Below are 25,014 nucleotides of genomic sequence, written 5' to 3'. Positions count from 1 at the left end.
ACCAACCCGTGAATTCAAAATGTCATTCTCCATCGAATGATAATGTTCGGTGGTCAGAAAAAGCTAAAAAGCCACAGAGCTAGTCCCAATTGTTGTTGTGGAGTTGAAACCTTTAAGGTAGTCTTAGGAATTAATTAGAGGGCTTGACTGAGAGCACGAACGCAACTCGTGAAAGGTGTTCATAATAGAAGAGTTTAGATTGGAATTGGAGTTAATTGTTGGGTCTTGTCATTAAGTTATCTACTGAAAAGAGTCCAGGTATAAGAGTTTATCTTAGATTGTAAAAGTTTAATTCTATTAGTGAATTTCTTGTTGGGATAAGGCTGTACTCCAATGGTGATTTTTCATTTCGTCACCAATTCGGGTTCATGTGTATTAATTTATTTATTGGCGACTTACTGGCTTGTGACATTTAACAAGTTAAAACCTTGATTACATAACTAGTAATTAACATAAGTTGATTAATTCAGATACATAATCAGTTTAGGAGACAAAACAGTCATTTTCCATACTCAATGCATTAGATATTTTCTATTACTTTAGTTCAATGAAAGCCACGCCCACTAGAGAGCGACCCCAATTAGTATACCATTGCGGATGCCATGCGTTGCAGTGACATAAGAAATTCTTGAAAGTATATTGCTAGTTGGAAAATGAAATATTTCTACCATACCAACCAAATTTGAATGGTTTAAACATCCTTCACAATGAAATTGAATGGTTTAAACATTGAATAAGGCAACAAAAAATTTTCATCATGAAGCAATGAAATGAGTACTTGCTCTGAAAATGTTGATAGAACTTACTCTACGTGGTTTCATTGTATTATGTAAGGTTGAATTTATTCAACCATCTTATTGGCTTTATTCCGTGCCAAATTTGCTTGTATTTCAGCATTTAGTAACCCTGTATTTAGGTGGGTTTGATGTAAGGGTAGTGAGTGAGATAGAGTGAAGTTTGTTCAAGAGTATACAAGAAAACAGAGACTCGCGGCTTGGCCTCGCGGGTGACTCGCGGCTGCAAGCCGCCAAACGCAGCACACGTGCCAAGCATGCCGGAAGGTGAACAGTCATGCTAGCTGGAGCACTACAGGACAAAACAGGACAACTGGCCATACGGTTATATCGCGACTGGATCTCGCGACTTAGTCAAGCCGCGAGCCACCCCTGTTTTGTAAAACCTAACGTTTCACATTCCTCTCCCACTCCAGTATAAATACCCCTTTTACCCACGATTGTAAGAGAGCTTCCAGAGAGAATTTTGAGAGAGAAACCCTAAAGAAAAACAAGATTGATTCACCCACAATCTATACATTAGAGTCTCTTCAAATTCCTCAACTCTCTTCCTCTCCATTGTCAAATCCTTAAGAGGCATTTTACCAAACCTTGTTCTCACCATAATCATCACTGTGAGAGAGCTGTTTGGATTTCTGGGAAGCAGTTAGGAAGGAACCAATCTTCATTGGTTGATGCTACGGTCTAGTAGCGGAATCCGGGAAGCTAAAAAGGAAAAAGGTTCGGCGCAACCTCGTTGGAGCAAGAAACTTGGAGGGCTTAGGTGCATTGGGTAGATTAGGCTTGGAGGGTCTATTGCTGTCCCTGTATCCCAACTATATTTTCTAGTGGATTGTTTACCGCTTGGAGGGCAGCGGAGAGGTTTTACGCCGAGGGCTTCGGTTTCCTCTTCGATAACACATCGCGTGTTGTCTTTGTGTTTGCATCTTCCTTCCCTCTTATCTTTGCCTTTTATTATCTGCTGTGGGTTATGATTTTAATTTGGCTTAGATAGTTTATTCCAATTCCATATCATAGTTTATGTTAATTTTCCGCACACTTGTTGTTTGACATAATGCTTGAATTGGTTTAGTTGTTATTTGGGGGTCTAAACGTTCAAGGGTGTTTATACGCATATTTGAACTTTCATATTATGTTTTCAATTGTTTGATGTGATAAAAAAAATTTCAAGCACAAAATAATCAAAACCGATGCCTCCTAACTACCGGAGTGACAGTCCCAACTCCCAATCACCTGGTGACCCAACAACTAGCTGGGGGAGAGCTATTGTGTGTTTATGTAAAATATTTTGTTAATTTTTTCTTTTATAAAATTTTACAAATGATATTTCGATCAATGAAAAATATTTTTGGATTTGACCAAATTTTACAATAAAACAAATACAGTAAATTCGCACCACCTATATAGCACAACAAGTGCACACAACTATACCACACCACCAATTTGACTGCTTATTCTATCCAAAACGCAATCACTACCGTGGCTAAATGTTCGTACCACTATCCTTTAATGTGGTCACCTCTCATAATTTTATGCACTACGTCCCCTGAAATCTAAAACTAAAAGATCAAGACTCAAATTTTGTATTAAAAAATAAATGAGAGAGATCAAGACTAAAGTAGTTGAAAGTGGAGGGAAGAAGAACTACAAGAAAAGCTTTTTCAATTGATTATGGTAAACACGATAGGTCCCATTTTAATAGCCAAACTTTTTCAATTGGGTTTTTTGGCATTGCTTTCCATTCCATGATCAGAAATTTAGTAATTTTAGGACCATACTTTTACTATACCATTATTCATAACTATTTTATGTGTCTAATTGTCATTAATTATTTATTATTTTTACATTAATCATAATTTTTTGCCATCATTCATGGTTTACCATGTTAAAATTGTGGCAAAATTTTTTTTTTCTCAAAAGTTATCCTTGTGGATTTTTTTTTTTTCTTTTTGGTGGGGCCTTCAAATTGTGGTCCAAGTTGATGAATTAGTGGACAGTTCACAATGTACAACGTGCACATGATCTAAAGACAAATATTCCCACAACAAAGAGTCTAGCAAGCCTACCACACCGCACGCACACACACACACTCACAAGAGATGCATCATGCAAATTGCAACATAGTAAGACTATTGCCAACAAAGAGATACAGAGAAATTGCAGCAATTGAGAAAGAGTTAGCAACTATTGCTCCAACGGCCGATAGACTGGTGCAATCATTTTGTTAGGACATATGTGATTTACTTGTTAGAAACATATGTCACTATTTTATGTAATTGGCTAATCCTTTGACAAAATGCGCTTTACTTGTATTTGGATAGATCTAGGATGTGTTTAATACTTCAAGAAATTTTGTTTCAAGATCAAGTGTTGAAGCCATGCAAGTCTGTCCAAGATTCAAGCTGAAAAGTGCCTATCATTAAAGCTCAATAGCTAGCCATCTATTGAGCTTAAAGAGCTGTTCAGTCTCGTGACTAGACAGTAGCTCAACAAATAAGGTATTTGTCGAGGTTTATGAAAAACAGAATTTCAGTTCTATTTTGACTCCAATCTGTGTTTATGTGCTTAGGCCTTCTTTTCTCACAACTCTAGACATATAAAAGGATTATTTTAAGGGCCGTCAAAAAGCTCACAAGTTGCACAAGTGTTGAGCAAAAGTTTGTTCAAGCAAATTGTGACCGGGGACTGAATTTGCCCTAGTTCATCATTCTTGTGAAAAAGTTGCTGTGTTTGTGCATCGTAGGGTTTTGTGACCAAGCATCTTCTTGATCTTTATCATTGGGATGAACTAAAGAACTTTGCAGCGAAAAAATTTCTCTAATTGGTGATTGAAGTCGCGTACTGGGATCTATGCAATTGTTTAGACACGTACTGGGAGCCGTGCATCGAAAGGAGAAATTGTCACTACAAAACAAGTCCAATTGGGTATTGGGATAAGGGTTTAACCGTAGGTTGGTATAAGGTACTAAGATTCCTTTACTTGTAATCTCTTGTTGTGATAATAGTGGAATTTCAAGAGTGGTGACCTTAAAATCACCCGGTAGAGTTTTTGCCGTGTTGGTTTTCCCCATTTATAAACAAATCATTGTGTCAATTTATTTTCCGTTTCATATTTAGTTATTTGGTGATTTGTTTGTACTACCACGCGTTTGCATATTAATTAACTTAATTAATTCACTTGGCTAAATTAATTGGTTAATTTATCACAAGGGGTCAATTCATTTTTGGCCTATCACATTTGTTATGTTTTAAATTGGAGCAACATTTATGCTTTTAACATCAAACATGTTAGAATACTGTTAAAATATAAGCTTAATTGGCTTAGATTCAAAGTTGTAGGTTACTTGTACATCACATATTATTTACCTATATATAAGATAGACCCTTGTACTTTATTATATGCAATTCAATATACAGTCTTTCAAACTTTAACAGAACACCTAAATCAAATATACAAACATACATTGCCTACTGTGGTTTTCTAAAACTAGGAAATATGGCATGATTATCAGTATCTTGTATTATAATGCTCCAATCTACCTTCTAATCATTTTCTTGCCACTCAACATCATAGGAACATAATGGCACTAAAGTTTTAATATCCTTTTATTAGATATGAATTTTGACAAATCCACCGTTGCATTACATTTTCTTCTTATATCTTTTATGCTTCAATAGTTATGTCATCAATCAAATATTTAAATTTCAAGTTTTTATAGTTTAAAATTGTGCATAAAAAATAAGTTTACGAATCTATTAGGTTCTAAAATTTTAGAACAATTGACAAACCATGAACATAAACTTGTATAGATATAGATTCCTAAGTCTATAGGTATGATTAGACAATGTTCAAGGTACTACAAATCAAAATACAAGAAAAAGGAAACCGCAGGTTCAAGAATTCAAAACATGCTAGGTTCGAAAGATCGAGAAGAAGGCTCGACCAATCGAGATGCAAATTCTGCAGATTTTAATTTCGGCCTAATTAAGCCCATTAAGTGATTAGGGTTTCAGATCTATTTCCCATACTATTTAAAGGAAACCCTAAGGCATGTTTTGTTATGACTTTGAAGGTCCTTTTGGAGATCTAAAAGATATTGTGCCTTCTCCTTTCAAAGTCACTACCAAAATTCAATCTACACATTATTAGAACCAGTTGATCTAAAGTTGATGCAACAAGATCATACATAGTTGATGATCCGAAGTCTTTGAGTGGGATCTCAAAGTCACAAGCGTGAGTGTTTATGTGCGACAAATTCAAATAGAAGAATCTATGGATTCGAAGCTACATGTGGTCATGTGAGTAAGTACTACAAGAGGTAACTTTAGATTTAGGGTTTAAATCTATTGTAAAACTTCCATTCTATCATAGTGAATTTGTTGCCTTGAGGATAAATTAGGTTAAATCCTCTCTAGATTTTTTACCTTGAAATTTGACAGTTACATTAGTTTTCCTAAGTCATCATATTGCTGTCTTATTTATTTTTCCGCACTTAGTGATATGATTGTTTGTGTTTAACCTAAATCTAAATAGTAAACCTAAGTATCAACTTGGTTAATTAAATAGGTTAAACAATCTAAGTGTACAGGGGTCTAAACAAACAAATAGAATCGAATAGTACATAACATCCGATTAACACGAAATTTGACATATGTGTTAAAAATATAAAAAATATAAAATTCAATAATTAGACTTTTAAAATATATAATTATATTAATTTTTTAGTGACAACCAAGTTTGTAGTCAAACTTTTGGCTAATGTTAAATATATTTGCAACTTTTTGGGAGGGGGGGGGGGTGAGAGAGAGAGAGAGAGAAATGGCAGACCACTATTTGACATTGTAGCGATCAAGAAAGTGATAGAACAGTTACTAAAGTTACTTTGGCAATTATGGTGCAGACATCAGATATGATGTTTATTGACTTATTCCATTGGAACTACTCTACGTGATGAAAGTAATTTGCTGGTTCAGAATCCACATTTCAATCCATGAGGTTCTGCTCTCAGAGGAAGAGAGAGAGGTGGAGATCTCTCTGAAATCTGTAACCCCTCATTTCTCTCTGAATGCATGTGGAGCCGATGATTTCTTTATGTTTCAATCATCTTCTTCTTCTTCATCTCTTCATCATCATCATCATCTTCTCTCTTCTTTGTCAAAATAATAATAGAATCCACATTTCAATCAAGAAATCTTTAGATATGGGCTGATTCGGACAAATACTTAGGGGGTTTTTTTTATTCTTCTTATTACTTTTTTTTTTTTCATTTATTAAATTGCCATTTTTTTGTAAAATGATAAAATACAAACATCAATATTGTCTCTTTTATAGTTCACAATAAAATTGCACATACAGTGGTCTTAAAACTAGTAACATTGCCGACATAATAATTTACACAATTGTTAACATGATTTATAATGATTAAATCAACATCATTTCACCTTGGTCTACCACCAATTCTACTTTTATTATACACTAATTATAATAGTCCATATCAACGATTATGAAAATATTAAATATGTACCCTAAGCCTATTAATAGAGAAATACAAGTGAGCTTCTTGCATTTTTCACCATGAGCATCATCTATTAGTGCCAGAATTACTACCTTCTTCTTCCTTTTCAACATTTTGATACCTGTATAAAGAAGCGCACACCGAGTAATAACCAAAGTTAAGCACTCCCACCACAACTAACAACCAATACACATTATCTAGCCTCCCATTATTTATATTATTTGGTAACCATCCAGTAACCTTTCGGACAAGATCAATCAAAGCCGTGCTCAAATAAAAGGCAATCCCTATAATCATTGCAATCATTGCAGTTGATGTACTTCTAAGTGCCATAGGAAATTCTTGATAATATAATGCTATTTGTCCTAAATGAAATGCTTCTCCGATGCCAACCAAAGCTAATTGTGGAAATAGCCACAATGCCAACATGGGCACTATGGCCCCAGGCTGATCTTGGAGATGGTGGGCTTGGGCTATTTTGAGTCGCTTCGCTTCCACTAGTGCTGAAATTGCCATACTTAGAATGTTTAGCACATGTCCTAATCCTATTCGTTGGAGGTATGTAGGAGACCTATGAGTTAGCTTCTGCCACATAGGACATAGGAAGTGATCAATAATTGCAAGAAATACAGATGTGGAGATCATGCATACAACTAGGATAGACCCAGCAGGGATTTGAAAATGAGGCCCAAGGTGGCGATCCATGGATAAAGCTTGGAGAATTGTCAAACTGCCTTGGACTCCTATTGGGGTACTTAAGAATATACCTGATAACCATAAAGGGAAAATCCTAATAAGGGTTTTGAGATCTTCTACTTGTTGTATTGTGCATATCCTCCAAGGTTTCGCAATTGAACCATCCGATCCAACATCTCCTTCTGTTTTAAATGCTGCACGATTGAGGAACCTGCATTAAGAGTGTGTCTTTAGCTTTTGTTTGTCAAATAAAGTATTGGCTTATAATGTTTATCATACTATTCTTATGTCAAAATGTATTATGAAACTTGAGAATTAAAATGATCTCCATATGATTTTGGTTGCATATTTCAAAACGTTAATGGCCATCATCTATGTTCTTTTTTCCATTAGAGCTTTTGTGTTAAGTTGATTTCTGGGAGTAACCTCAAAGGTAAGTTGATTTGGTAAACTGAATTTAGTACAACCTTCTACTAGCTAGAGACTAATGTGAAAAATAGGCATTTCGATTTTCTCCAAGAACTTACCCGTATATACCCCAGACAACCCCCTTTAGAGAAGGTATGATTTGTCAATATTTTAAGTAAGAAAATTTTATTCAAATTCAATTCGATCCAAATACATTTACTACCATTGTAGTGCTCAAACCACCACCACCATAAGCAGCAGTTCTATCATGTTGACCACGGATAGTGGAGTTCCATTGTATTAGTGTTCCACAATGACATAGGCATGAATGAATTAAGATAAGCAGAAGTTATATGTTGCATCCAGAATATTGCTATATATACCAGATAATTAAGTGGTTAAGGGAGGGTGACTACGAAGCTGTAATCATCTTTTTTTAGTTAGTCATGTAAACAACAAAACTGATTGTGATGATGATGCGGCAAAACACTTCTTGTGAATCTAAAAACCAAATGAAAAGATAATTTAAATCATCAGGCAATAGCGCCAAAAACTTCACTTGGTACAAACCCTTGGCACACAGACATCACATCAAGATCTCCTTTTCAATGTGTGTTTGATCTACTTATGTTTATGATGACCTAATAAGTCTATAAATACGTTCTGGAACCCTAGTGCTTGGATCTCTAGGTCTCTATTCATCATAAGCCGCAAACTAAGAAAATGTTTTGCCCGAGGCTTGATCAGTCAACTGGAATTGAGCTTTAATAAAGCTCAATTGGTTCAACGGCAATCAAGACCAGAGTCTTGACAGCTTTATAAGTAGTTTCTTGTGCCTTCAATGTAGCACTTCTACCATTAATCTAGACACTAAAACTTGCACAACTCAATTCCATGTGAACAAGGTTTTAGAAACGGGTTTGCTAGCACAAAAGTACATCTAACAAAATATATATATATATATATATATAGGTTTTAGAAAATTTGCTGAAGAGAGTGCATTAGAAAAGCGGGCAAATTAAAGTAGAAAACTGATCTTTTATATAAAATGTGGCTAGTTGAGTGAGAATGCTGTAATATCCCATTATGTGAGATACTAGATGCACATATATAGTGCATTGGCATGTGCTTAAATGCAAATTCATCAGAAGTATGAGTTTTTTGATGAGTTCGAAAAGAATGATCTCTAAGAGTCTAATGGTACTTCAAAATGTATGTCCATAAAAAATTTGTTGGGAATTTTTGGATGTAAGTATAAAATAATAATGGTAACCAAAAAAAGAAAAAGTACGATAATTATTTTCAATTTCAAAAGTGAATAATTTAATTTCCATAAGCAACAGCAATCATGCTGTTCAATACTAAGGACACAAACTTCAATTTCTTACCCTAGAACGTTGGCTAAAATTTCATTCAAAGTTCTAAAGATTGGCACCTGGAAAGTAATTGTAGCAGTTATCTGTAAAATCATGATTATATAGAGACCAAGTTTACAAATATTAATAACTCAACTTCATACCTGAAGCTCATTTTAGGTATTGTAGCTGTTTCTGTGATTCCATCATGCTTGTAGTAGTAATCCTCGATGTTGGATGAGAGTTCAATCTTCCATTTTTGAATAGTGGCAACAATAACACGAACTATACTTGTGAATGGGCTCCCTTGTGGCTTATCGTGAAGGTAGAAGCGGTTTCCCAATAAGAGAAAGGCCAAGCCAATGAAGTTAGTAATTGCACATATGCCAAATCCCACTCTCCAACTTACATTATCCTCAATGTAGACAATAGCCATGTTGCTAACCGCAGAGGCAAAATAGAAAGTAAAGAAATACCAGTTGAAGAAAATTTGTCGATCCTTTGGCTTATCAAATTGGTTTGCTCCCATTGTTGCAATGGTAAATCGTGTACCTCCCAACCCAAAACTTGCCATAGCTAAACCAGCGTATAGGACTGCATATTGGACATTCGAGGGTGGTGTGCACAAGCTTGATCCATTATTACATGACTGAGGTCTCAGGGGATCAAGTATTACAGTCAAGGTTATGAGAATTATGCCCTGCAAAGGTAAATAGTCTGGATTATAAGAATGCTACTTATTGTACCTGTTCAAGTTGTAGCTTTAGTATTGCCTTAGAATAGTAGAGGGCAGAACCACAAAAAAATGCTAATCATCATCCGTTTGGCTAAGATGTTTTAAAATCGTACTTACGTGTTTGGTAAAGTCTTTTAAAAAAATTTTGTTTTTGTCAGGTACGCGTGTGGATAACAATGGTATAAAACTATTGTTGGGTGCAAATTACCGAAAAGAGCTTAACTATGTTGTTAGGTTATCCAATCATTTTTAATGCAATAAAACATTAAAATGCAACAACAACAACAATAATAATACATAAAGAATTTTGAGAAATATTATAGTCACAATAAAATCTCACAACACCGTTGATGTGTTAAGCTTTACAAATACTAATAACAATGACAACTTTCTTTAGTGTAATTTTTTTGTTATAAAAGAAAGTGTCTCAGCCCCTTCTTTTGCATGATAAAACTTCAGAAGTGCATTAGCCCAATTTGAAAGGAAATCATGCATTGGGCACATCATCAAGAATGGAGCTAGAACTTGGTGTTAAAGTTTTAGAGCCTTGGAAAACAAAATATTTTTAACCTAATTTATTAGCCAAGTAATTACTTAGGTCAATTAATCAAATTTAGGTTAAAAATTCATCACAATCAAGATGCACAACGGAAATCTTAATAACACAAGATGTGATGACTCAAGAAAATTAATGAAACAACTTGTTCTAAGGTTAAAAAAAACCTGGGAGGAATAATCCCAAGAGAACAATCCATTATATCAAATTGAGATTTACAATTAAGAATACCAATTCGTAATAACTCTAACTACAGTTACCAAACTGAGCTCTGAACCCCTCGACATATTTGATGTGAATCTGCTTTCACATAAACCTCTAGTTCACGCTTTAGATCTCCCACATAGACCTCTAGTCTATGACTCCAAGATAGCCCCTGAAGATTTAGATCTAACACCTTTGATGACTAGAATACAGCAACTTCAGATCTATTGATTCTTATAGTATGTAGGTTGTTTTCTAGTAGTGACTTTGAATGGAGAAGGCATAGAACCTTTTAGATCTTAAAAGAGAAGCTCAAAAGTCATAACAAAATGTGCCTTAGGATTTCATTTAAATACTATGTGAATTAGATCTGAAACCCTAATCACATATTGGGCTTAATGAGCTGTTAGGCCAAAATTAAAATTCTGCAAATCTATGTCTCGATGTCGAGCTTGGCAAGTTTTGATTTCTTGAACCTGCAACTTTCATGTTCTTTTATTTTGACTTGACACCTTGAGCATTGTCTAATATACTATATAGACTATATGATTTATATCTAAACAAGTTTGTCCTCACGATTTGCCAATTGTTTTAAATTTTTAGAACCTAACACTTGGAGTTAGTGGGGCAAAAGTATGAACAAAAAAAATAATCATTTAGAAACTCCAAATAAGCATTTATTTAGTATTAACAAACAATCAATAAAGAAAAAGACACAAAATTCTTGTTTCTTAATACATTACAATGCAATCATTTATGAAAATAAATGAGGGCATGCATCTGCTGCAAGTTTTTTTTTTTTTTTTTTTAATGTGTGTGTCTATTGCTGGGGGGAGGGGGAGATTGCCCCCCAAAGCCCAAGAATAACTTCGTCCATGCATCTAACCAATCACTAACTACGATTCTTTCAAGTCGAGAATGGAGTGGTACTTGGCATTGAACTGGTCCCAACTTGATTTGTAGTTTTGCATTGGCCTATGGAAATCTCTTAGGGGCAGCTTGGTTTTCTTGATGCTACATCAAGGTGTAATGTTACATTCTTATAATCTTAGATTCATGTAATCACATTACCTTAATGTGATATTAAGGTATTTGGTCCATTAAACTACATTCTAATCATAATCCAAGAATATAACATTTATATAATTGATTCATTAACATTCTTACAAATAATTAAAATTATTATAGTAACAATTTTTTGCGATTTGAGGATATGTTAGAACTGGAAGGAGACCGCCTCCGCTGTGCATAGCACAGTTTCTTTTTCAAGTAATCTATCTCCTGTTGCATGGCTTGGTTGTTGTTTTGTCTCCGGGATATGCAACTGGCCACTTGGGAGTGGCTGTTGCTCGTCTGGGCGGTATGCACACTCCCCTCTCGATTCCTCTCATTCTCCTGATTTTGTTCATGTTCAAGGCCAGAAAAATGTCCCTGTCATTGAGACCCATGGGTTCCATCCGCTAAGGGCCTGCTTGACGTGGGTTTTCTTGGTATGGACCTAATCCTACCATGTCTAACTGTTGCACTCACTAACACACAAGTTCTCCCCACAGACGGCACCAATTGTAGGGTTCTATTTGGGCCCCAAACCCAAAATGTATGGATTCTTGGTCCAATGAGCCCAATACAATGAATTTATAGAGAATGGGTCGAAGAACTGAGTCCTAATGAGTTGAGTAACGGCTAGTATAGGATTAAAAGATAGTCAAATACAAATAAGAGATATTAATAGCAATGGACTTTCGGTCTGAAGAAACCACCGTTATTGTATGTTCATCATCGTTGAACTCTAAGATGGTTTAGGCTGCTACCCTCTTTTTTCCCCCCTCTTCTCCTAAGGATCTCTCCCATTATATAGCCCTCCTTTGGCCATCTTGATCCTACACTTGTTGATCATCTAAGCTCCCACTTAAGTGCCCATCCCATCAGACACCCCCCTTCAGCCTTTTGTGAGTTGTGGTAACCAAAGCAGTACTATTCAGAGCTCCTCTCCACATAAATGCGGCGAGAAAAGTAGCTACAATGCATTTAATGCAGTGGTAGCATCTTTTCTTTAGATATTTTGCATTTCCTTCTTCCCCGTATGTTTATATGGCACATTCCTGTCACTATGGCCTTTCGAAGGGGCCCTCTAATTGCCAGAGTTATGCATTCGAGCTACACCCATCGCATCTAAGGAAGTGTTCCTCCTCGGATCATCCTTCTTGGGTTCCCTGTTTATGAGACCTTAATTGGGAGTCCCTTTAACAACCTTTTTCTTCTTCTCGGACTTGTCAATTGTCCCGGGTGAAGCCGAAAGCCCAATACATGATTTTGGGCCCTTACCCCCACACAAGGTATTTTCCGTTATTTTAGAGATTTTAAAATATTTTTTCCCAGTTTAGAGGCTTTAGGGGCATTTAGGTCATTTTTTAGGTTTTAGGGTATTTTGGTCGTTTGAGAGGTTTCATGTTTATTTTAGTAATTTTTTAGGTTTTGGAATATTTTCGTCATTTTAGAATTTTCAGGAGTATTTTGGTCATTTTAGAAGCTTAAAAGGTATTTTGGTCATTTTAATGGTTTCAAGGGTATTTTTATCATTTTTTAGGTTTAGAGGTATTTTGATCATTTTTTTTTTTAGAGGTTTCGTGAGTATTTTGGTAGTTTTCTGATGTTTTGAGAGTATTTTGGTCATTGTCAAAGTTTTGGGGGTATTGCGGTCATTTTGGATATTTCAAGGGTATTTTGGTCATTTTAGAGGTTTAGGGTATTTTAGAGGTTTCTCAATATTTTAGTCATTCTCATGAGTAAAATAAAATTTACTAGCATGGGCAATTTTGTCAATTCAATAAATTATTACATCCCCAACAATAAGTAATATTAGATCACCCCTATTTAAGAAGGTAATGTGATTAAGGTTATGTGATATATTTCATAATCTTAAATTATGGTAATGTAAGAAAAAATCAAATGAACCAAACACCTTGATGTCACATTAAGAAAATGTACATCACATCAAGGGCATATCACTGCAAACCAAACACCCCCTTAAAAGTTTTTAACGTTCCCCCAGCTTGTGGACAACAATGACTGTGATTGGAAAACAATGGAAAGGCATAGAGGAGATAGATGATGGCAAACTACCACATGGCAATGGATTTTTTATTTGGAATTTTGATCATTATGCAATTTTGTGAGGATATTTTAGAATTTTCATACTTAAAGAAATGATGGTACAAAATGCAAATTTATATTTAAAACTAGTGGAGAAATGCAAACTATGATTACCAGTATTCCAATTCAGATCTTAGGATACATCCCTAAAAATTTCTTGGATCTCACTAGAATCTCTACTAAAGTGAAGTCCATGTAGGATCCCAATCTCATAGTTATACTAAAGATCATGTGCTATAAAAGGAAAATCCAATTTTTATTTTTTTTGGGGGGCTTATTTTAGGCCTCTAAATGGAGCACAAAGGGCCGAAATGTAATAAACATATCAACCCAGTGGCCCTAGCCCAAATTAAAAAATAATAATAATAAAACATATATTTTTTTTTTTTTTAAAAAGCAAAAAATAAAACCTTAAGGCTCACATCAGTCATCACCTTAACCTAATAAACAAAACCACAGAAGACAAAAGAGAAGAGACGAGACTACTAAAGAGTAGAAGGTGAGTGTGAGAAGTTAAGAAATCTGACAATGACACCACTATGAAAGAGACAATCAACGACGAAGATTTTTTTTTTTTTTTTTTGGCAATTCTGCTAACAAGGATGAGAATGTTGTTTATATTGATCATCATTCTTTGAGGAACCCATCCAAGATAACCAAAACTTTGGTGTTGATGATTAAGTGTGTTTGTGGTGATGTTTGAAACATTGTTATTTACTTTGTGTTGTTTATGTGAGACATCAGGTATTGACATTGTTATTTGCTTTAAGTTGTTTAACTTAGAACTTGGTATTTGTGAGTTGTAACTTTTGAATTTTGAACTTAGTTTATATATTTTTAATTTGGTACCTTGCTTTTTATTAGTAATTTCACTAATTTGTGTCAAAAATTACTTTTTTGCAATGTTTCTTTAATATATATTATGAATTAATTATGGTATTCTTTTAGTATATTTTTTCTAATCGGAAAGTAAGATCTTACAATCCTTGTGTCGATCCTATGATCCGATCCTCGAACCCTCTCACCGACCCCGTGTAGGATCTCGATCATGATAACCTTGATGCCGGCTATTATTGGTATGTAGAAAAATGGTATTAGTTGTAGGCTTAGATTATAACTAGTAAAAATATCCTACCTAATATTTGTTGTGAAAATGTTGTATGTGTAGTATTAAAAGTTATGTATCTCAAGTTTTAAAAATGTGTCATCCTTTTAAAAAACTTAATTTAAAAAAAAAAAAATGGAAAGCCAAACGCATGGCTTAAGAGTTCTAATCCAAATACGCATGTTTTTCAAAATTTTAAAAAAAAAATGTGAGACCAGACGCACTCTAGAACTTCTACAACACCACTACTGTAATCATGGTATTCCATATCTCTATTTTCTTTTTTCCCAAGTAATATATGATATCAAGAAGAGAATTAAATAACATATATATTAAGACAATGTGTAAGGACTCAATTTGTAACGACCCCAAAATGGTATTGGGTTTGTACGTTAAGAGCCTAAACAATATAATTTGTAGAGCGTGGGCTGAAAGGCTAGGCCTTAGTCACCGGACAGTGGTTAGACTTGGTTTTCATGGTGGACGCGTAGAGGTGAACTAAACTTGTCCATGGATCTTGTCCATGAAGCTGTATGTTCTTATTATTCCTCTCTCTATTTGGGTACCTTGGTTTCAGGCCCCCCCCCCCCATTTTTTTTGGCACATAAGCCTTTATATTATATAACCCTTCTCGGTTGATCCTAACCTTCCATCTGTTGATCAGGCAGGTAACTACTCGAGTACCTGTCCCATCAGCCGCCTCCCCCTACTTTTCTATTAGTTACAATAACCAAAGCCACACTGTCCAGGAGTCTTTTCCCATCAATATGGCTAGGACGTTTGTTGGTGCATTCAATGCGGAGGTGACGTCTTTTCCTTGAACCACTCCCACTCCGTACCCCCATGCGAGTCCCATTCTACTCGCCTTTTCTTTTATGAGCGCTTTGAAGGCTGCCTTTGATGACATGTCATTCTTCCCTTTTAAGTCTTGAGACGCCGAGGACAGGGTCATCCTCGGCTGCATCTCTAGGCTACTTGGTCTTTCATTACTTGTCCTCGGCAACTACTCTACTCGGCACAGGCCTTGAGTCCTAATGGAAAATGGGCCGGGACATAAATTCTCTGGCCCCACAATAGCCCCTCAAAATCCTGCTGTCCGGATTCTCGGACAAATAGGAGGGTTTTAATGACATCAGGCCTTTGTCAAAGCTTGTCAATCCTTGTCACCTATCGGTTCCCGAGACTCTTCATCTGCCCGAGACACATTCTTGGAGCCTTTGGAAGATGAAACGTGTCTTCATTAAATGCGGGCGGCTCTGTGCTTCCCACGTTCAACGGCGCGATGGTGATCTAACGGTGGAGATTCCCTTGCCTTTATGGGCAGGAAAATTCGTGCAGTTACTTTCGATGGGAGGTATAAATGATTTTTGGAACTGATTTGTCTCCTCACTTTTGCACTTAAGAGTTCTAGCGCATATATCCTGGGTTTATCCAAACCTTCATCCAAATTCAAGTTTATCTCCAGCACAAAAAGCCTGTCCGAGGAAGCTTTCCTCTTTTCTGTAAGTTCTCTGCCTTCACTAACTCGTGCTTTTTCTTTTCTGGGTTTATTTTTCTTTTGTTCCTCTCCTTCTCCCGTCATCCTCTGAGTTTGTTTGGCAGTTCTTAGAGATAGTGAAATTGAAAAAATTGGTTGAGAGCGAAGAGGCGATGGAAAAGTTCATCGCCGACTATAGGATTCCCTCCAACGTAAGTTTGAGGCACTGCAAGGCAGGGGAGTGGCATCTTCTGAGAAGAACGAGCGAGGTGGTAATTCTCATTCTCGCCTTCATAGAGGGGGGTATGAGAATCCCCATGGGGCCGATAATGAGGAGTTATCTTAGACATTTCCGATTAGCTCCCACCCAATGTGCTACCAATATGTTTAAGATTCTGGGTTGTGTGGATGCCTTAAACGAGAAAATGGGGCTAAAACTAACCCATCATGATGTAAATTGGTGCTACAATCTCCAAAATTTGAAGGGCAAATCCTACTACATGAAGACGAGAGACGATAGGGTTCGGCTAATCCAGTGCCTCCCCGACTCTAACAAAGGGTTGAACAAGGACTTTCTTATCGTATCTGGGGAGTGACATGATGGCCTCCCTTGCCCGATGGTAGAGGGAGAACCAGGTAGGGTATAAAGAGTAGGAGGGTGCCACTCCTTTGCGCCGTCTTAATTTGGTGTGATTCGGCTACTAACCGTGTACATGTCTCTTTTTGCAGATCCAAACGCCTTTCACCGACACTTTCATCTGATTAACCGGGTTGATTTGGAGACTGTTCTTCAAGCGACAATTTTTGTAAATGATGAGGATGGTCAAGTCAGAACTGCTCACAAAATCTTAGGGTATGACCCCATCCAAAAGTCATTTGCCGACCCAAAGCACGTGATCAGCACTAACAATCCTCGGCTTCCAAAAATCACCGTAGTTGAGCACGGGTTTTTGATCTTCGAAGGATCTCCTGTCCCAGAGGGCATCCCAATGGTGGACTCTTCGTCGTCTCATCAGGCAGCGGAAGACGAAGGTAATTTGAGTCTGTCCGAGGAGGGTTTTGGGGCATTTGACCAAGCTGACCCATCCGAGGATCCTTCTGGTGATCTGGGTGACCCTAACTTGTCCGAAACGGAACTGTTGTCAGTGGGAACATCCTCCCGAGCCGAGATGGGTCTTAAGAGAAAGCCCCCGATCAGCTTGTTCGACCTCATCGAGGGTCAGCCGGGGAAGGGTGCACAGGGAAAACCGAAATCCAATGCTCCAACTCCCCCACCTTAGCTCCAGCCCGTCCAAACTAGGTCCTCCTCTACTAAGTCGCAGCCACAATCTCCCCGTCCCAAACTTCCTGCTCCTCCCCAATCAGCTCTGCCTCCTCGGCCGGAGCCCACTGACTCAAAGAGAAAGAAGAGTCCCAAGGGTAAGGAACCCATGGATGGGGGAAAATCCCAATCCTCTCAGGAGAGGGACGAAGACCCACGAGCTCAAAGACAGTTAAAGATCGGGCACCAAAGCCTAGAGAAAGGGATCGAAGCCCAATCCGCGCCGAGTGCTTGGCTTCCTGCCCCAATGCTCCACGGGGAGCCATTGTTGGAGAACGCGTCCATGAGGAACCTTGGAGACGGCGAAGATGGTTATGTGGCCGACGCGCTAGGGAGGACCATGCTGCTTCCTACTGACGTGGAGGAGTTGAAAGATATGAGGATGTAGGAGGCTTTTCTCAACGCGAAGAGGTACTTGGGTATGGTAAGACTCTTGAAACCTAAGACTCTATCAATTCTTGCTCCCAGATTTTCATTCACAATATACTTGTCTCAATTGGCAGGCTATCCAGGCCACCTATAGGATGGAGGAAGAAGTTAAAAGGCAGAGTAAGACCGTAGAGCTTGAGCGCGATAAACGTATTGATGCTGCGCGAACCCTTAAAAAGTCCGAGGCTGACCTCACGAAGGCCAGGGAGGACTTAAAGGAGGCTACCCGAGACAGGGATAGTGCCATGGCAGGTTTGACTGGTGCCCAAAAACAGGCCGAGGAACAAACAAAGCGCCTACTCGCTGCCGAGGAGCAATTGCAGATTGCTAAGGAGCAAATCAGTGATTTGAAGAAGAAACTGATCATGGCAGACAATGCTAAGGGCGTGGCGGAATTTGCCAGGGATGAAGCCATGAGGGTCAAGCAGGAGGCTAAGTTTACCAGAACTGAGGCCGAAACTGCTAAGGACAAGGCCGAGGAGGAGGGTTATGAAGCGGGGGTGGCTAATACCCAGGCCTCCCTTAAAGCTCAAATCTCTGGAGTATGCAGGCTATACTGCTTCCAGGTTTGGGAAGAGGCCTTCAAACGAGTTAGGGTGGAAGCTTCGTTTGACTTGTGGAAGGCGGAGAGCATATTTTACCCTCCAACCATCCGTGAGACCGCCTCCACCAACTCCGAGGCTATGAGCGCTCCACAGGAGGCTGAGGCTGCTGAGTCAGAAGCTGCTTAGATCATCGTCACTCCTGGCGAGTCGACTGAGGGAGGAGAGACTCATAGGGCGACAGAAACACCTGGAGGTTTGAATCCTGAGATGCCTTAGGAGGTTGCCCCGTCTATAGTTAGTGCTCAGATCTCTTGTGTTGAGGAGCCAGCCATCTTTGTTCAACCCCTTCAGGCCATTCCCCTTACTGATGTCTCCCATGGCACTGAGGCTGTTCCTACCCAGCCTTCCCAAGAAGGGGATGTCTCCCAGGGCTCCGAGGCTAATCCTGCTCGGTCTTCCCAAGATGTGGCCAAAACGAAATTGAAGAAGTAAAAGCCCTGGCCAACTTTTGTATTTGTTTCTAGTTTAACTGTTAACTAGTTTCCCTTTTGTTTTAAAAACTTTAGATTTTTCTTGTAGTTGGACTCATTAACCATATATATGAAATTCTTTTCTTCTTTTTTCCTTTAAATTACATGTTCATTGCCCTTGCCGATATTAACTATTGTTGCGAACCTCATGGTTTTTGAACTAGTTATTTTAACATGTATGAATGGCTGTGCATATGATTCATTTGGGATTACATCCCGGAATTCCAACTTACCCATGCCCATGGGACGTCAAACTTGTATCTCGACGTATTTCTGGGGAGCCAAAGGTATCATCCGAGGTGCCGAGTGTGCTGTTAGGCCAAGCCTGGTACTTAGACTTCCTTTAAGTAGTTGGTTTTCCCATAGGTTTGAGTCCAAGAACCATACAATACTTTGGTTCTGTCCAAAACTTAGATTTTCTTTAAGTAGTTGGTTTCCTCATAGGTTTGAGTCCGAGGACAATGCAATACCTTAGTTCTGTCCAAAACTTAGATTTTCTTTAAGTAGTTGGTTTTCCCATAGGTTTGAGTCCGAGGACCATGCAATACCTTAGTTCTGTCCAAAACTTAGATTTTCTTTAAGTAGTTGGTTTCTCCATAGGTTTGAGTTCGAGGACCATGCAATACCTTGGTTCTGTCCAAAACTTAAATTTTCTTTAAGTAGTTGGTTTCCCCATAGGTTTGAGTCTGAGGACCATGCAATACCTTAGTTCTGTCCAAAACTTAGATTTTCTTTAAGTAGTTGGTTTCCCCATAGGTTTGAGTCCGAGGACCATGCAATATCTTGGTTCTGTCCAAAACTTAGATTTTCTTTAAGTAGTTGGTTTCCCTATAGGTTTGAGTCCGAGGACCATGCAATATCTTGATTCTGTCCAAAACTTAGATTTTCTTTAAGTAGTTGGTTTCCCCATAGGTTTGAGTCCGAGGACCATACAGTACCTTGATTCTGTCCAAAACTTAGATTTTCTTTAAGTTTCGAGGATTAGCCCCTCGGCCAAGGTGTGGGGCGTTGACCTGACGTTGGAAGCCCCTAGAACTGCCCGTGCCATTGGTGCTTCGAAGCATAGCCCCTAGTGGAACTTCATATTAGGGCAACAACAGCGAACTGCTGGAAGTGATGGAGGGGCTTTCGTAGGCCCTTGATTGACAGGAGCTCGATCCACCGCCTGTGCCAACGCACAAGCCCTTCCCACAGACGGCGCCAATTGTAAGGACTCAATTTGTAACGACCCCAAAATAGTATTGGGTTCGTACGTTAAGGGCCCAAACAATATAATTTGTAGAGCGTGGATTGAAAGGCTAGGCCTTGGTCACCGGACAGTGGTTAGACTTGGTTTTCATGGTGGACGCGCAGAGGTGAACTAAACTTGTCCATGGATCTTGTCCATGAAGATTTATGTTCTTATTATTCCTCTCTCTATTTGGGTACCCTGGTTTCAGGCCCCCCCTTTTTTTGGCACATAAGCCTTTACATTATATAGCCCTTCTCAGTTGATCTTGACGTTCCATCTATTGATCAGGCAGGTAACCACTCGAGTACCTGTCCCATCAGCTGCCTCCCCCTACTTTATGTTAGTTACAATAACCGAAGTCACACTGTTCAGGAGTCTTTTCCCATCAATATGGCTAGGACGTTTGTTAGCGCATTCAATGCAGAGGTGATGTCTTTTCCTTGAACCACTCCCACTCCGTACCCCCATGCGAGTCTCATTCTACTCGCCTTTTCTTTTGGGAGTGCTTTGGAGGCTGCCTTTGATGACATGTCGTTCTTCCCTTTCAAGCCTTGAGATGCTGAGGACAGGGTCATCCTCAGCTGCATCTCTAGGCTACTTAGTTTTTCATTACTTGTCATCGGCAACTACTCTCCTCGGCACGAGCCCTAGGTCCTAATGGAAAGTGGGCCGGGACATAAATTTTCTAGCCCCACACAATGTATTATAAATTGTCTCAAATTCCTAATTTGATTTGCTTTAAGTTTTCTTGGCTACAATGAAATGTTTTTCCTCGGCATGAGAGAAAATGAGTTTTTCTTGGCATGGAAGGAAGATTATTGTTGAAAAGTAATTAGATATTCCTTGTCCATCAAGAAATAGAATTAGAGTTTTATAAAGAGGCATTATTACAAAAGGTTCGGTGACTTTTGCACAAGTGTCCTCTCACATGGAAAAATGATAAGACTCCTAAAAAAACATGAGTGAGTTTCTTCAAAAAGTAATTTGATAGATTTTTTGGGTTGAAAGATACTCATGGTTATGTTAAGAGTTTTTTTTTTTTTTGGTGAATGTGATAGAGTTAATTTGAGTACTAGGGTTTTGGGATATTCATGAGTTCAAGTGTGTGAGATTTGTGCATTAGTTTGTGTCTGTGATAGGTTATGTTTATGTTTGTGAGGTTTGTGACTATGTGTGAGATTTGTGCATTAGTTTGTGTTTGTGATAGGTTATGTTTATGTTTGTGAGGTTTGTGACTATTGTTTATATGAATTATGAGTGTTGTGAGATTTGATTGACAGTGATTGTAACATGTATCATTGATAGTAGATTTTGGTTGGCATTGGCTATGGACGTAAGCATGGAGTTGGCCAAACATTATTAAATATTTTTTTCTTGTGTGGACATTTTTTTTTTCATTAGAATTCACTCCCACTAACTCCAAATCACAACAATTGGTTTCAACACACAAGGTTTGGTCTTGGTGAAGATCACGAGAAAATTATTTCTAGTGCAACGTCAACATTGGTTTGAGGTAGATGCATACACAAGTTTGCTTTTGATTTGGAAATAATGATCGACATCTTCAAATAAATCTTACTTGGATTAAAATAGAATTTCAAAGAGAAGAAATAAGGATTGTTCGATGGAATTTAAGTCAATATGGAAATTTCTATAAATTGCCTTAAATTCTTAATTTAACTTGATTTAGGTTTTCATGGCATGGAAGGAAATGTTTTTCTTGGTGTAGAAGAAAATGAATGTTTCTTGGTACGGAAGAAAAATGCATGTTGAATAAGTAAATGGATATTCATTGTTCATCAATAAATAAAATTTGAGCTTTATAAATAGAAATTGTTGCAAAGTGTTTGGTGACTTTCAAGGATCTCCCACATGGGAAGTGAAGCAAACCTCTAGAAGAACATGAGCGGTTTTCTTCGAAAAGTAGTTTGATAGATTTTCGGGATAGAAAAATATATGTGGTTGTGTTGAGAGCTTCTTTGTTTTATGAGTGTGAGAGAGATATTAGATGTATTGGGACTTTGGGATTGTAAGTTTATGTATGTAAAGGTTTGTGAGTTAGTTTGTGTTTGTGAGAAGTTTTGTTTATGTTTGTGACTGTTTTTTGTGTGAAATGTAAGTGTTATGAGGTTTGATTGAGAGTGGTTGTAATCTATATCATTGATAGTGGATTTTTATTGATGTTGTTTATGGACATAAGCATGGAGTTGATTGAATCACATTAAATATAATTATATTATGTCAACGTTTTTTCTTTTCTTTTTTTTCGTGTGAATGTGCTTCCTCTAGTCCTAAATTGCAACACCACCATACCTGTTTGTTGTTAGTGTAGCCAATAATAATGGGTTTATAGAAAAAAAAAAAAAAAAAAAAAAAAGGGTGTTGGGCCATTGTTTGTGGGGGGAGGGGTAGGGGGCGATTCATGCATGTATTTCACAGATTCGTGAAATAAAAGTAGGTGACAAAGTCGCAGAGAGACAATCATAAAACAGAAAAAAGAGATATTTATGTGATACAAATTTTTAAGCCTTTGTCCATGAACGTCACTACAAGATTTGAAAAATTATAAAGGTAACAAAAGAGCTCTCACAAAAGAGTAAGCTTGATAACACAACTATTTTTATAATTTGTCCACGTTACGACTTGTAAGTAGTAGAATTATAGACCTATCATTTTTTTCATCACTTACAACTTGTTCATGTAGACGAGTTGCCGCCAAAGTTTTGAAAATTATTATGACAATAGACTCCTCACAAAAATCAAATTTGGTTTTGTTTTGTGACTTAAAGTCTTAAACTCTATCTTTCTCTCTCTTAAAACAACCAAAAAAGTTCTCAAAAAAAAAAAAAAAAATAACTTTTCGTACTCGAGGTTTTTGTCGCACAAGACCAATAATTAAGTGTTAGTTTGGATACGCGTTTTGTTTGCTGCGTTTTAGTTGCTGCGTTTTGCCTTCTTTTTTTTTTTTTTGGGAGCACGCGTTTTACCCCAACGCGGTTACTGTACATGAACAGTAGCTGCACCTTTTGACCAGTTTTGCATGAACAGTGCATCCGTGCACTGTTCACGGACCCACAAATTTCATTTTTTATCAATTTTTTCATTAAATATGGGTCCCACAGCACTATTTACACATTTAAAAATTATTTTGCTACAATGTTTTAAGTTTTCACTTTTCAATTTCAGCAAAATAAATTCTATCCAAACAGACCCTAAGACTACTTACGTTAAACTCCAAATTGTAATAAATGAAAAACGCTTGTCAACAAAAAAAGTAAAGGAGCTCATTTATAATTGGACTTTTTGTATGAGGTTTTTGTCTCACAAGACCAATAATTATGACGACTACTTAAGGTAATACTCTAACTAGGACTTGATCAAATCATGTCATCGACAGAATAATATATACTTAATTCAGCAAAAAAAGAATAATATACTTAAAGAATAATATACTCAAAATATCTTGATCAAATCATGTCATCGACAGAATAATATATACTTAATTCAGCAAAAAAAGAATAATATACTTAAAAATCAAGAATAATATACTTAAAAGAATAATATATGCAACTGGCTACTTCTAGAAGAAGCACTATACCTGGTTACCTGCTTCTTGTCTTCGCGGTCACTACTCACTACACCACCAATCACCAACCCAACTTTGCTATTATCAACCCCCCACCACTTCCACAACCACCAGTACCGATCCACCGTGCTTATATAAAATATTAATAACTTTCCATGTGAGCCAAACAAAATAATATTTTTAATTGGAAGTCCTTTTTCAGAGATGTAGTCCAACACACACTGTTATCAAAAAGAAAAAAAAAGGTAGTCCAACACACACACCTACATAAAAATAATATAAAAAAAATTTCGTGTTCTTCAATATTGTTTTTGGAAGGTGAGAGAGTGTTTTCTTTTTTATAGAAAAGGTTTGATCTCTTCCTGATTAGCTTGGAAAAGATACATATAGGATGATTAATTGCTACATCTAGCCAATAATGAACTCATCTATCAAAGAAACCATCTGCTTGCAAACACACTCATAAAGTACATAATAAGCTGAGTTCGTTACAGTCAAGAGATCTATCCATTGCAACAGAGAGTGTAGCAAGCATAGCAACAGGCATACACACAACAGAAATGCATCTTGCAGTAAGTTGCAACAGAGTAAGAGTATTACCAGCAAAGAGATAGAGGCAGAAATTGCGGTAACAGCGAAAGAACCAAGGAAAGAGTCAGCAACTATTGCTCCAATGATCGGAAACAAATTGGTGCTACCATTCGCTATGTTATAAATCTGAGCTGCGTTTATGCTTTTCACATGGAACTCCTGAATCAGAAAAACGATCAGGTTTGCCAACCATCCTACGCCTCCAAGTGTGAAACCCGCCGCCGCTCCTGGTTGACATAAATAGAAATAAGGCACATATTGGTCCAACACATTCAGTGCATGTATGTGTGTGTTTATGTTTTAGAGAGAGAGAGAGAGAGAGAAAGAAAGAGAGACCACTGATGAAGGGGAAGGTGATCCAGCCACCACGTTTGGTACCAGAGCTCGAAATTTGGGCTTCTCTACTTTCCATATTGCAGGTAAACTTGTGCTAATTCCAAGTGAGATGGAAGTTTTTTGCTTCTTGTTATATGCTAATCAAGTCGTATGATTTGTCAGATTCCTGTGGTACCTTCACTCCTTGTCAGAGAAAATATTGTGATTAGTCCACGTTGGCCTACCGTGGTTGTTTATAAATTAAGAAAGTGAAATATGTACGCCAAAAGACAAAATCTATTGCATATTACTTTATAGTTTTTTTTCTTTTTCTTTTTTTTTTTCTTTTTCTCTTTTTGCTGAATACATTCTACTAAATAGTCAAACTCACGATTTATAAAATAATGTGTGTCTTATACCAAAAGATGCTCACAAACTTGTGGTTATCCTTTATTTCTTTTTTTTC

The 25,014-nt window shown here is 37.4% G+C and overlaps 1 protein-coding gene across 1 annotated transcript; it reads right to left on the bottom strand.

Annotated features, from left to right (window-relative positions):
• Positions 1 to 6,274: 6,274 nt before the first annotated feature.
• LOC115988808 (protein NRT1/ PTR FAMILY 2.6-like) lies at positions 6,275 to 24,681 on the bottom strand. Its single transcript, XM_031112425.1, has 4 exons — positions 24,570 to 24,681; positions 24,243 to 24,460; positions 8,934 to 9,469; positions 6,275 to 7,217 (listed from the first exon to the last, which is right to left on the bottom strand). Exons 1-4 carry the CDS (start codon positions 24,643 to 24,645, stop codon positions 6,377 to 6,379), a joined length of 1,671 nt encoding a protein of 556 aa, XP_030968285.1. The 5' UTR covers positions 24,646 to 24,681; the 3' UTR covers positions 6,275 to 6,376.
• Positions 24,682 to 25,014: the final 333 nt, after the last annotated feature.

This window comes from Quercus lobata, chromosome 1 (assembly GCF_001633185.2).
Source record: "Quercus lobata isolate SW786 chromosome 1, ValleyOak3.0 Primary Assembly, whole genome shotgun sequence".
Lineage (NCBI taxonomy): Eukaryota > Viridiplantae > Streptophyta > Magnoliopsida > Fagales > Fagaceae > Quercus > Quercus lobata.
This window is presented reverse-complemented; position numbering and strand designations above follow the sequence as displayed.

Bases quoted from the DNA above. Each gene is read 5' to 3' on its own strand.
- LOC115988808 (XM_031112425.1), bottom strand. From the start codon at position 24,645: ATGGAAAGTAGAGAAGCCCAAATTTCGAGCTCTGGTACCAAACGTGGT. The intron at 24,461-24,569 runs GTCTCTCTTTCT...TATGTCAACCAG, and splicing joins CACCTTCCCCTTCATCAGTG to GAGCGGCGGCGGGTTTCACA. The intron at 7,218-8,933 runs GTATGAAGTTGA...CTCTTAATGCAG, and splicing joins ATACCTAAAATGAGCTTCAG to GTTCCTCAATCGTGCAGCAT.